The sequence below is a fragment of the Canis lupus genome, chromosome 36 (assembly GCF_003254725.2).
Source record: "Canis lupus dingo isolate Sandy chromosome 36, ASM325472v2, whole genome shotgun sequence".
Classification (NCBI taxonomy): Eukaryota; Metazoa; Chordata; class Mammalia; order Carnivora; family Canidae; genus Canis; species Canis lupus.
In genome coordinates, this window is record NC_064278.1 from 7,741,285 (window position 1) to 7,755,508 (window position 14,224).

Genomic DNA, 14,224 nt, shown 5'->3' on the forward strand with positions numbered 1-14,224 from the left:
AGGACCAGTCATGCTGCACCCGTGTGCCGGCAAAAACACAGAGTTGGCTCTGGTTTTCAAGGTTTGGTTTAGCAGGAGACACAAGGTTTCGGGGAGAGGATAACATACACTGGGTTTTGGAAGAGTCCTTTCTTCCTCGTTCTTGAGATTTCCTTGATTGTTGCAACATGATCACAATGAATCATATAAACAACCTCATTTATAGATTATATTTTCCCCCAGTGAAGCTGGGGTGAATTTTACTGCATAATTTGTTTTCCTAGCAACCTCAAATATAGAGTAATTACGTGTTAAATGTTTTCACAGCAACATTTATGAAATGTTTCCATACCGTAATATTCCCAGCTGGAGACAGGAGCCACTGCTATCCCACATTTGAAAAGACCAGTTCCTGAAGCAAGGGCCAGTGATGAAACATAGCCTCCATAGGACTGTGGAGACATCATTACAAGTGAGTCCCAGATTTGCTTTCACAAACTCTCCAACATCGTTTTACAGCAACTCTGCTCACAATAAGTACTGATGGCAGCCGGGGATATGCATGGGGTAGATTAAATGTCTACCGTGCACCCGTGGCAGCAGCTCCATCTGACACAGCATAATTTCATCCCTAGTAAACTAAAAATACTTGGTGTGCTAATCAGAGCATGGTAGGGGCAGTTTAAGAGATATTTATCTTTGCAATTTTTCTGCCCCCAGTTTTTTTCCTCTATATTTTTCCAATGAGGACCTTGCCAGAGCAAAAATCAGGGTTTTAGTTGAAAGAAATGCACAGAGAAAGGAGATTATTCCCCAAATGTAAAAGCCAGATACTTCCCACAGCCTGCAGATGACCCGTGAGGCGATACTCACATCTGTGTATTTACTTATTTGTTTTCATAATAGAACAACAAGGGAAGGACATAAGAACCTTTTGGATAGTTGAAGACATGGCCAGAGTTTGTGTATAATGTAGTGTTGCCTATTCTGTTCTGAGGATTTCTGGCATAGCAGCTCAAAGGAGGAAAAGCCATTGGTGTCTTTAAAAGTCTTACATAGTCCTCGAGAAATTAAATGGAAAAACAAAGAAATGCAAAATGAGTCGGGAGTAGGGTCAGCTCTCATCAACTTTCTTCCCCAAGGAATGAGGTAGATGATTCAGAAATGTGACCCGGATAACAGGAGATTTCTGCCCATGTCACTTGGAAATTTGAACCTTTTCCTGAAAGTGAAGAAATGAGCACATAAGGTGGCATCTCCCCCTGGAAGTCTGATTTGGGCTGTAGAAACATGCTTGAGAGAGATGCTTCTTCTGGGGATGTGGATTAAACAGTGCTCTGGGTTCTGAACCCCAAAATGTGTGTGTTAGATCAGGAAGTGATTCTCAGTGCATATTCTTGCCCCGACACGGGAACATCCCCACAAGTCATAAGACGACAGTGGGACTTTCCAACTAAGAATGTGCCTTATATTTAGGATCTTTTTACCACAAGCCTCTGGGAGCCATTTTCCCTTAGGTCAGCAGAGATCTCATCACCCTTTGCTGTGGGAAAGTCAGTCTTTAGAGAGAGTGAAAGGGTGAGAGGGAAAGTTTTACAGAGTGAGGGACAGACAGGCAGACAGACGGACAGACATGGTACTGAGGGCAGATCAGTGGCAGCAGTCATTCTTAACCCACGAAATACATGGAATGGGGCAATAAGCTAAACAGTCTTGCTGAATTTATGAGTTAAGGGAATAATTCTTTAACTAGTTAACACTTGTATGTTTTCAGTTCTGGGGACTTTTATTGAGGACCCTTGGCTACAAAATGCAGCATAGAGGATAAATAAATGCTCCAATTATTTCATGGCCTCCTTTTATTACACTTAGAGGTGAACTAAAGCATGTTCTCATAGGGGAAAATAAATTTTAAAAACAGAAGGAACAGTGGGTTTAAAAATCATTTTGGTACATGACAATTTTCGCTTATAAAAATGATTGATTTTGATTCGTAGGGTAGCAACGACTATGACTGAAATGGAAGTTCTCTCTTTCTTAATTTTAGGTTCAAATGCGAGTAAAATAAGCCTGAGTTAGAAATATTATTGTTTGTGGTTTTATTGGAAAAGTGTGTTCACTACAAGTAACAATGGTGGGTCCCGCTGAAATAGCATGAAGTGAGATTTGAAATAAAGATCATTTACATCTAATAAAAAGGGTTTTGAACATCCCTGCTTGAAATCTCACAGATTATTAGCCCATATCTGCTCAGTGATTAGATAGTAGTGCTGTATCTAAATAAAATCTCCATGTTTCCAAGATGAATACAAATTGTCTCTAGGAATTTGTAAGAGCAAAACTAGTGTAGCAGCAGCACAACAAAAGTAGGTGTTCTTTAAATTCTCAGGCAGCTTAGAAAAGCTATTCCTATTGTAGAAATGAAGAGGAAATAAAATAAACCCGAGTTGACTTTTTTCTGCTCTCCCATGGGTGGGGCTCCAAGGCAGAGTGGGTGGCTGTCGCAAGAAAGGAACCCACGGAGCAGATTGGCCATGAGAATTCTAGAATTTTGTCCTTTGCACTTAGATGCCTTGCCATTTTGTTTAAACGAAGGATATCTTTAAAAACATTCTTAGAAGGGCACAGAATTTTGAGGGGTTTATAGAACACTCTTATGTGAGCCGTAATGCGCACTGGAACATTTTACCTACAGGCAATAGTAATAAATAGCTAACGTTTGTGTGGCCAAGGCGCTTGCAGCCCTCTTTGAGAACCCACACACTCTGCTTCCCTTCTCCCACCTCAGATGTTCCCCTGCTTGTCGGCTCTCCCCGTGTTCTCTGGACTCTCCAGGCCTGATCCGGCCCCGGGAATTTCACAGATGCTGCTGTCCTCTGCCTAGAACACTCTTCCCCCGGATATGGGCATGGCTCACTTCCTCCCCATTTCAAGTCTTTTTTTTTTTTTTTTTTTTTCCCATTTCAAGTCTTAACTCAAAAAGAGTCGAACTGCACCTGTCCTTCTCATCTTCAATATACCAACCCTGCATCATGCTCCTTTCCTGCTTTTGTTTTTCGCTAGAGAACTTGTCATCATTTAACGTCCTGTTCATTATCCTCATTTATCACACTTATTGTCTTTCTTCCCAACTGTTCCCGACTCCATAAAGGTAGACATTTTCATCTGTCTTGTTAATGAATGTATCCCCAGCACTGACAATATGGCCTGGAACACAGAGGGGGGAATAAAAGGGATGCTGTCGGATCCCTAGGGACTTGGCTAAGCCTCACAAGTGACCTGGTGAGGAAATCACTGCTGCCTTTCCTGATGAGGAAGCCGTGGCTCGGAGGGAACGTAGAGGGCTCTGGGAGGCAGGGAGCAGCAGAGCTGAGACTCAAGGCCAGGACACCTGCCTCTACAACCCAGGACTTTCCTCTCTGTCCTTGCACTGGGGCAAACCTCGTCGGGGAACTTGAAGTTTTGGAGTCTAATGTAGTCTCATTAGAGGTGCATTTGTCCTACTTTTACATCGTTGATCACACATAGCAATTCAAATTGCTTATAATTAGTCACTGGAAGAGAAAGGAACTAAGATTAAATCATGAACTAATGCTTATTCAACACCACCTGGCTAGGCCTATATTAACAAAGCAAGGCCCATAAATGAGGTTGTTATTCTAATAATTTAGGCAAAACCCCTGCTGCTCTTCAATTGTCAGAATAATTACTACCGTTTTTTCTTCACATCAACCAGGGTTTTGCAACCTCAGCACTGTTGACATCTTGGGCTGGATAATTCTTTCTTCTGGGGACCTGTCCTGTGCATTGTGGGGTATTTAACAGCATCTCTGGCCTCTACTCACTAGCTGCCACGTAGCACTCCCCCAGTTGTGACAACCAAAAAAATGACTCCAGACATGGCCAAATGTCCCCTGAGGGGCAAAACTGCCTGGTTATGAACCGGTTATGGCAGACACTTCCCTGGCATAGTGCTGGGTGCCTGGGGGATAGCTAATAAACAGCTAAAAACAGAGCTATTGGATTTTGGTTTGTATGAGCCAGAACAATAAAAAGGGTAAGATAAAAATGCCTCCTCTCCCCTTCTTAATTAGGATAATGGAGGGAAACGTAGGATTTGCAGCTTATTCACCAATTGACTACCAAAATTTTATGTGGTGAGCTACAGTATAGTTCTCAGACCGCTCAAGTGCCTAACACTTCATGGAAACAGATATGACATATCCTTCTTGACATGAAACACAATAATTGCTAACTAAGACTCATGGTCATTCTCAACATCTTCTTTCGCATCTCCAGTTTCCCACAGGTCCCTGTTTATTATACTAGGAAACAGTGCTTAGAGCTGTGACCTCTTTCCACCTCCTACTTCACTGTCTAAATTCAGGACCTTGGTATTTGTTGCCAATCTTACCTCTCACCCAGCTCCTTGGCCCACTCCCTCCCCTACCTCAGACCATCCTTCACTCTTCAGCCAAGGGTATCTTTCTAAGACACCAATTCTATTCTCTATTGATTTCAAGAAAACATTTCAAAGAAGTATCTAAGGAATCAAATACCTTTTAGTAATGCTATAGTAATCAAAATATAACAGGATTCTTTACTGTTCCTTCACAGAGTTGATACACAGTATTATGTAGAGTTCACGATTTATCCAATAATTAGACCAGAGGATCTTTTCATGAGAAAGTCCTTGGTACTAATAAGATACATTTGGGAGAACATTGACTTATAGGATTAAATTCAGTTTAAATGACATCATTGGTATGTGGGATGGCCAAGTAGTATGCTAAACATTTGAGAAAACAACTTTTAAAAAAAGACAAGTCCATTCCCTCGATGAGCCTACATTCTCACGGGAGAAACCAATAGACCGACAAGATAAAACATCATAATTCCTAAAACAGCAGTATAAAGAACTGTTGGAGCACAAAGAAAGTCATATCTGAGTCAGGTTTTAAAGAATAAATAGAAGTTTTCCATTTTGGAGGAAGAGGAGCAGAATAGAAGAAGATGGGCGCATTGCAGGTGTAGGGAAGAGGATTCACAAAAGCATGGAAGTAAGGAAGTGCAGACATAGTCAAATTATTCATAAAGGCGTGAGGAAAAGTGGAAAGAGATGAACATGGAAGAGCAGGTTACAGCCAGATTGTCAAGAGATTTCCATGCATGGAAATAAGTTTGGGCACCAGGTCAAGGTCAGTGTGTGGCCTTAGAAAGTATAGAAGCATATAAGTTATGTTTTGGAAAAAGAACTTCAGTAGCAACATTGCAGTTTGTGAGATCAAAGCAGGAAGGCTAGTTAAGAGGCAATTGGGATAGTTAAACTGGTACCGCACAATGGTCCATGGACCAAAAGAATCAGCATTACCTGGGATCTTATTAGAAATGCAAATCCTCAGGCCTCACCCTCAATACTGAATCAGAATCTCTGCTGGTAGGGCCCTGGGAACTGTTTCAAGGAGTTCTCCAGGTGATGCATATGAAAGCCACAGTATGAGAAGGTCTGATCTAAGTCACATATGAAGAGAACTGAACTAAAGTGCTGGCTCTGGGGACGAGGAGAACAGATTTAGATGTTTGAAGATAGCATTGACAGAACTTACTTACCAATGGGATGTGGGAGTTGGGGATCAAGAGAAATTGAAAGCGCTCTGAATTTACTAATTGGGGTGACTAGGTGTGTGATGAGGTCCTTAAATAAAGACAAGGACTTGTTTTAAGTAGACTATAGCAAGTTTAACTTGTGTGGGTTAGGCTTGAGGCTCCAGTAAGACATTTGGGACAGATGGTCAGTGAGCATTTGAAACATGGAGCTCAGAAGAGAGGTGGGGCTAGCGGCAGTCATTGCCATCTTTGAAATGACATGGGTTTCCCCAGGGAAGTGAAAAACAATGAGGGCCATAGCCAGACCCCGGAAAACACGGGCATCTGAAGAATGAATGGAGTGTAATGATCATGGACATGTAGGAAAATAAGAGGAGTGTGTCGCAGAGCCATAGATAGGGCCCATCCTCCTTTATACAGTTTAAAAGGCTCCTGGTATTGGCTATCTACCTACCTATCCAAACTCATTTCCTTCACCTTCCTCACTACATGCTTTACACTTCTGAAGTTTCTGGCATCCAGACCAACCATGTCCTACTCATTTTTACCTCAAGACTGGGCAAGTTTGTCTTCATTTTCTGGAATGCACCGTTACTGACCTATCTTCTTCACTGCCTCATTTCTGAATCTTCCCTTTGCTCTCACAGCCAGAATGAACCACTCCTGTCCCTGGTGTTCTCGCCTCAAGTTGTATCTGTCTTAACACTTGGAACATTGCTGAGCAGTTCCTTTTTTGCTCTGTTTTATCTAATAGAGGGCCAGGGCTATAACTTACTCATCTTTTCATCTTCTAAAGAACCTAAAATAAGACCTAGTTGAGGGATGCCTGGGTGGCTCACGGTTGGGCACCTGTCTTCAGCCCAGGGTGTGATCCTGGAGTCCTGAGATCGAGTCCCACATCAGGCTCCCTGCATGGAGCCTGCTTCTCTCTCTGCCTGTGCCTTCTCTCTCTCTGTCTCTCATGAATAAATAAATAAAATCTTAAAAAAAAAAGATCCAGTTGAGATCCAATAAAAATTTACTACATCGAGGAAAAAATGCATTAGTTAGTGATCAGATGGGTGGATTATATAAATCGTAAAGATTTTATGGGAAAAAAACAGTGTAGTATTAAGGTCTTTTTCCTTCAGGATCTTCTGGGTCCTGCTGATTAAGGGGCTGCTCAAATGTTGTATCCACTGGCAGTTCACATTTTCCTTCTTTTGCACATGCTCTCGGGGTTTACCTCACAATTATTGCCACGTTGGAAAGTAAGCAATAAAGGGGCTTATTAGACCACCTCTTCTAGTAGCATTTGCACAGACCTCTTGACAATCTCTTATTGAAGAATCTCAGGCTGATATGCATGTATTTTGGGGGTGCGGAGTGGGTTCTTTAAATCATCCCACATAGGTGGTTCTCTACCAAACTAATACCAGGATGTTCTAGAAATGAAATCAAAAGTTCCACTTCCTGGTTATTTCAAAGGCTGCAGTAAAAGAAAATTAAAACTATAAGAGAAATGTTAACGATGATATGTAAGTGTTCGGCATGAAATTTGAATCTTTCAAAAATTTACTTTAGGAAATTTCATAAAAATGGATGGTGGGAGAGATCTTATCTGAAATATTTCACTACAAAAATATTTCATTGATTTCCACCCATTTGAATTCTGTTCTGTTTAGATATTTAACATTTGATAGTTTTAAGAAGGACCAAATGGCTTGAAGTAACAACTTTCCACAAATTCATAACAGCTCTTCATCTGGTCACTGAGCTGAGAGCTGAGCCGGAGCCTGCAGATTCCCTTCAATATTGGGTTTCATTCCCTCCATCTGAAAGCAGGCCGCTCTCAGAGAAAACAGCCAAGAAAAACAACCCAAGCCCAAACGGCTGCAAATTGACTTGCAAATGTACAAATTCAGACCAAAAAGTGAAACAGGAAATCTTCTTTGAAGGGTAATTATCATAATTTATAATGGGCAAATCTAAACTCTTTCCAATATTTCTCTAAACTTTCCAGTGACTTCATTGCCCAGGATTTGGGAAGTTTTGCCACTTCCTTTTCATGTGTACGTTGAGAACCTTCACAGCTCCTCAAACATGGGCAATTATCTTCATGACCTATGACTTGAAAACTAAATTATACTTCTCTCCCACTGACACAAATTAATATTAGATCTGGTAAGAGAACTTGATTATCCCCCCCCCCCCCAAAAAAAGAATCAAAACAGCCAAGAGATGATTGGGATAGGCTAGGTACTAGGGAATTTATATATTAAAAGTTCCTGTGATTTCAAAGATTCGCTTAGCTTTTCATAAAAATGAAATGACGAAATATAAAAAGATATATATGAAATCTAAAATAACAAAGGAAATTGAACCTCTGAAATATAGTTCAGTTCAGTATTCTATAGTCTAATACAAAAAATTAAGTAAAAATATGTCAATTATGAGTTAATTTGCTATATGGAAGAAACTAAATGATTGAGAAAAAGGAACACTTAAAGCCACCACTTTGAAGCCTAGATCATCCAAATTGACTGTTTCCATTGACAGATTAAATGATGTTGCAACATTAACATTTCATGAGAAACCTTATAAGCGCACACTTTAGAAAATTATGATTGCTGAGCTGAATAACAGGCATAAAACATATAAAACAACTCACCCAGCCCCATATGGCTATTCTTTTTTCATCAATGAAACCCATTTCTATGAATTTTCTAAAGTAAAAGAAACAAATTTTTAGAATTTTAAGTGTGTACACATGACATTTACTTCATTACACAAGCATATTTAATCCAAAGATTTAATAGAAACGCTCCATTTTCTTTGTTTAAACACATGCATAATAACACTGCACTTACAAATAACTAAAAGAATATTATCATGCTTTCTGCAAAGGATAAAACGGATCCTTCAGACTCTACTGTACATCTATTGGGTAGTATTTGCAGGGCTACAGGTCTCGTATCCTAATTGTGTGAGTGAGTTACTTGAGACTCAGAGTTCAAGACCCAGGCTGACAGCAACACAAGAAGTAATAGCACCACGACTAGGACCAAATTCCTAAATCCCCAGATTTTGGAAAAAAGATTTTTGTTGCTGCTGCTTTAAATTGTATCAATCTTAAATGCTTAGATGTTAGTGATAATCACCATGTCACTTTTGGTCACTTTCATCCGTGGAAAAATAACCATCCCTCTCCCATTTCATACTCAGGTACCTTCAATTTATCACAATACAGATAATTATACGTATCTTTTAGGATATGGACATGATTCACTTGAGTTCCATCACAGAAGAGCCTTCATTTGAAAACTATATTGAAAATAAATATCCTTTTAGGAGCAAGTGACCATGCCAAAGGGCAACCTTCACAAAAGTCATGGGAACCCCCAGAAATGTAACTTTGCAATGTGGGTACAAAATAGGAATGTTTTAGGCTAATTTATCCCAGGCCTCCTTGAGGTTTAGCGTTCTAACGGAGCAGTTGTGACTTATTTGGGGGATGGTTTGATAAAAACTCAGAAAACTCTTAGAAAAAGAGAAGCAGTGGAAGAAAAAAGCACACAGGGTGAGACATTGCAGAGACCTGGATGCAACAGTGACAGGAAGGAGGGGAGGAGAACAAAGTGACACACAGGGAGCCAGAAAAATACTATTTTTTTTGTTCCATTTGGTTATGTTAACACCCTTTCTCATTCTTCTCCAGAAGTAAGATGGAATGGTTTCATTAGTTGAATAATGGAGTTTCTTATAGGGATTTCACAGCAACCATTTTGCTCGTTGCATTGATTCAACATGCACGTTTCCAATGCACAGAGGAGTTGGGCAAATGCCCGGGACAAACAGATGGGAAGAAGCCCCGTCAGTCACAGCTTACCCCACACCAACTCTGAGGGACACTGAGGAGTCTACGGGGAAGAAATGCAGCAGCAGCAAACGGAAAGTTGCTACCTGTGTGCATGGTGTTCATGGTAAAACAGAGAAAATGTGCAGCAAACTGTGGAATTTCAGCAATTCTTCCATAAACTTCAAAAGCCAAATGAAAGAGGAGAAGGTTCACTTTCTTTGTTAAAAAAAATCTTTCCTCTAGTGCTCGAAGATAGTTCTGAGCCATAAAATCAATTTCGATTTTATGATCTCCCAGAAGCTAGCAATCATATTGCCTTGCATCTGGGGTAAAAGCAAATAGCAGGTGATACATTGGGAGCAGGAAATTCTTAACAGCTCCCTTCCTTGGTTTATTCTGAAAGGATGACATTTACAGGAAATGATAGTGCAATCGTTAACATGGAAATGAAACATTAACACTTAATGTGGAGGGACTAGGTTAAAGGTTAGCTAGATAATCTGAGCACTTCGAAGCCAACAAGGCTCTATAAAATTTATTTCCAAATTCTGAAGCGCTCGCAGAAGAGTTATCAGAAACACTGTTGATAATGTGGTGAAATAAAGAAAATGTTAGTAACAAATGAGAAAGCATTTTGGAGGCTGGACTGAACTTTACAACTTTTCTCGCACAAAAATGGCCCTAGGCCAAAGGTCAATTTGGAATCCTAGGGATCAGTTATTATTCTATTTTGGAATTGTTCTTATCGATACCATGTATAACAGCATGATATATTTTCTCACCACCAGCCTTCAAGCTGTATAAAAATTTCAAATTGTGGGAATATAAAAAATGTGAAATATACCCCAAATGAATAGAACTGACCCTCTAACTAACGACGTTTTATGGGTCCTACATATGTACCATTTGCAGAGAAGCCTGATGAAAGCACTTCCTGGTTTCACTTATGCTTTGACCTCACAAGCATTCTCTTTTGTGTAGTCAAAGTTGTGAGGTTGTATGGCTTCTTCTTCTTCATTTTTTAAAAATCCTGTTTTGCTTTGTTTAAATCTATTTATTAACCCTGACTAGTATTTACTGTCCCTTCCAAATATGTACACATGATTTTCTTTTGGTATCTGAAAAATTTAGCCAGATTGCCTTTTATATGAGACTGAAGGGGACAAATTTCATTCTTTTGTGGGAAGGTAACTTGAGGGCTACTGTAAAGGGATTGCAATCCCAATTCCCATGTCAAACATTCAGTGTCTGATTCCTAAAATGCTTCTTGGCAGACATGTGGTTGAATTATTCCCAGGATTATCATTATAAATCTATCCTTTTCAGCTTTTGTTTTCTCAAAGCATCGGGTTCCAAGGCTTCCCTTTCACTTTTGCAGAATGATGCCTTCAAGCAAAGCCAGGCCTGCTCCAAGTGCATCTCCACTGTTGTGTATATGCTTTGCCTGGGTCACAGAACCTCCTCTTGTTCCCTAGGCTGTTTACTAAACGTTCCGTCTAGCAGCAATGCTATCCCTTCAGAGTGCTGAGAGTTTATCCATTCTACAGATTATAAGAGCATTGAAAGTAGAGATCATAAATTGCAAAATTTTATACAGAGTGGATGGCAATGGCATATATTAATATTTGATCTGTTGTTGAATGGCTGAGCAAATGAGGGAACATATGCCTGCTCCAAAGCAGGAAGACTTTCTTCAGATTCCATCCTAAAAATGGCTCAGAGAAGGTACAGGTAGCCAATTACTGCCTCTGGTCTATCTTCAATTCTAAATGCCAAAGACATTTATATTATTGTGAAAATTGGTACAATTTGTGGCTTCATGTCCCACATATTGAACATCAGAAATAACAATTTTCCTTAAGGCCTCTACAGGGGTTTCAGGTTTAAATTTTCATTCCGTCCAAGAAACGCGATCAGGTCTATTTCTTGAGGTATTCTTGAAGTCAAATGCTGCAATTTTGGTGGTAAATAAGTGATGATGTATTGTGTTGTTATCAGTAGATTGTGATGATGATGATGAAGATAAGTTTGTTTTTTAATCAGTGCCAAAACAAACCACTTTTTAGCTCTACCAATTTTGGAGAAGATCCAGTTGAATTACAAATGAGGTGTAATCTACATCCGGCTTTTGATGTGGTCCTAGGGTCACATGCCCTTGGTGTTTATTACATGCTTTAAATACAAAGAGATGTGAATCACAGTGCCAAAAAAAAAAAAAAATCTTAAAGAATTAGGTCTGTAACACTGACAATGGTGTTCATATTCCCATCAAGGCACACACAGTCTTTATGTGAGAAATTGGTAGATCTCTTGGTAGATCTTTCTTTGAGCTATCTCTTCTATGGCTCTCCATTAGGCAGAAGATTCTCCTAAACAGGTTAGTGGCAGACAGGCCAAAAATCTGGATTAGCGAGAAAGATGGAGTCTCCTAGAAATTAGCCGTGAATAATGTTTACAGATTATATAGTGTTATTTAATAATCTACTTATTCATTTGTCAGATTTTACCCAAATAGACTGTTTTTAATTGAACATTGTATATAACTGTGTGTATATTACTGCTCACAGAATGGAAGGAAAATTTGAAAACATATGGGTTATGATTACTTTTCTATTTTTAAAAATAATTACTTGTGAGTCTAAACTCTTCTGCTGTGATTAGAGACAAAAATACAGAAAAGTATTGTCTGGGCCTGGCTCCTAGCTGTTAAATACAATCTTCATTGTGTATGCTATAATGAAATCAGTAACTATTAATGACATCGAGATGATAAAAGGAATTTATTAATGAATTTTCTAAATTGCTCTTTGCTGTGAAACAGTATTTGACCTTAGGCCATCACACACACATATACATCCACGACTGAGAGTGCAAGTGGCCTGTGTTGGCTTTAACATTTATAAACTACTGTTCTCTAACTTCATATAGCCACAACATAATAACGGAAACCCAACAACTATAGAGAAATATCCAGAAGAATCCTGCACAGGTTTTCCAAATAAACAATTTCAGTGACTCGATTCTTTCTGTTTCAGAAAACATGATGGAGATGGAGACATAAATTGTGGTTGAGAATGTAGTTGGGAAGAATTCAGATTATGAGTCTGTCTTCCCTATGAATGTTTTCATAATAAAATTTGTATTACATAAAATGAATTTCTTTTTGTCAAATGAAAACAGGGAAATATTCTCATCCTAGCACAGCTGAAATTCACAGCTAGCTTAATTACAAAAGAATGCCTAGTATCTATAAGGATACAGTGTTGATGAAATCTTGAGGCATTCCTAAATTCATGAGGTAGGATCCACAATGCTTGAGTAAATTCAGATGTTTTGTTTCCTATGGACCATCCCTAGAGTTATGCATATTTTTTTTGTGAACCATGTGAATAAATGAAAGGATATCAGAATGATGAAACAACAAAAGAGAGTATTTGTCATTTATCACCATAAATCATGTTTTGTACATTTATTAGCTCTTTTCCATCAACAATTTTTTTCTCACATTGGGCAAAAATATCTCTTTAATGATAACTTTAGATGAAGTTAGGAAAATAGACAAAAAAGAATTAAATCATTAAAGATGGAGAAACCCAACAGTGATTGCATGACTTTTGTTGCACATCAATTTCTGTTTGAATGAGAAGGTGCTCACCTGACAGCTGTGATCTGGTCCTCAACTTCATAAACACCCAGCTTTCGATATACTGCATACAGGAGTTTGTCACCTTGGTAAGCTGTTCCTCGGCCATCCACCAAGGCAATGACTATCCCTTCCTTACTTGCAAGATAAGAAATCCAATTAATACTGAATACAGACTTTACGCTCTGACTGCAGGGACCACCATACCTAAAGGAAAAAAAAAAAAAAAGAATCTTGGATTCCTTTGTAAAACTCAACTTGTCATGATGGCTAAGAATTGCCTTTAGTATTTCCCAGTACATTTGTATGATAAAATTTCAATAACAGTGGCATTAGAACTGGCTCAAAATCAAGAGAGGACCAGGCTTTTCCCAGAGGTTTGCTACAAGGAAGTTGTTTTGGGACACAGCCTCTCCTATTCCCCAAAACGGATACATCTAGGGTTGGCATTTCAAGGAATATGTGTGGGTTTTTCGTCATTTCTGCCACCTGCCACTTGCTAAAAGCAGGCATAAGATATACTAAAAAAAATGCATGGTGTTTTAAGCAAATTGTGTGTAGGTCAGCACTGATTTTGGGTGTGATTCCACTAAATGTATTCCATTCCCTTATTTCATTTCTAACTCACTTACATAAGACATTAAGATGATTTACAATATTTTTTGGCTGCAATTTCTCTATCTCAAAGGTATTCTGACACATTCGGCAATTTGCCATACAAAGGAAATTCAAGACAGCGAATGCAAGCCAGTCCATCTAAAATCCCCAAACTTCCTCAATCTATTTTAAATAGCCATATTTTATTTACTCTGATTAGTTGAGGAATATATAAAAACAGCATCAATAGGAACTGTTACCAAGGAGAATGGTTCATTCTATCTCATAAATGTGTATTTAATTCAACATATTTTCAGTAAATAGTTTTTACACCAAAGAAAATATTACATACACTTGAATTAGCAAGGGATACTTCTTTGATCTGTCAAACCGGGGAGGAAGCATCATCTTGTACCATAAAGCTTGGGGGGGAAAAAAGAAAAATCTTCATTCCACCATGTTCATAACATTATTTATTTTCTTTAATAACAATATGACATAAAATCAATTAATAACTGGCAAACTGTAAAAAATCAAGAATGTAGTTTAAGTTGATTTTT

The 14,224-nt window shown here is 38.8% G+C and overlaps 1 protein-coding gene across 3 annotated transcripts in view; it reads right to left on the reverse strand.

The window, feature by feature from the left end:
* Positions 1-14,224, reverse strand: part of LOC112674676 (fibroblast activation protein alpha) — a 72,409-nt gene that overhangs the window by 3,504 nt on the left and 54,681 nt on the right. The window contains exons 19-22 of one of the 3 annotated variants that reach the window (XM_025471049.3): positions 14,017-14,086; positions 13,080-13,274; positions 8,237-8,291; positions 332-431 (exon numbers count right to left, since the gene is read on the reverse strand). In XM_025471049.3, coding sequence (XP_025326834.1) covers positions 332-431; positions 8,237-8,291; positions 13,080-13,274; positions 14,017-14,086 — 420 coding nt within the window. Of the gene's footprint in view, positions 1-331; positions 432-8,236; positions 8,292-8,317; positions 11,794-13,079; positions 13,275-14,016; positions 14,087-14,224 lie in introns of those variants that run through there. The other 2 variants (XR_004804503.2, XM_025471050.3) reach the window with 2 other exon arrangements.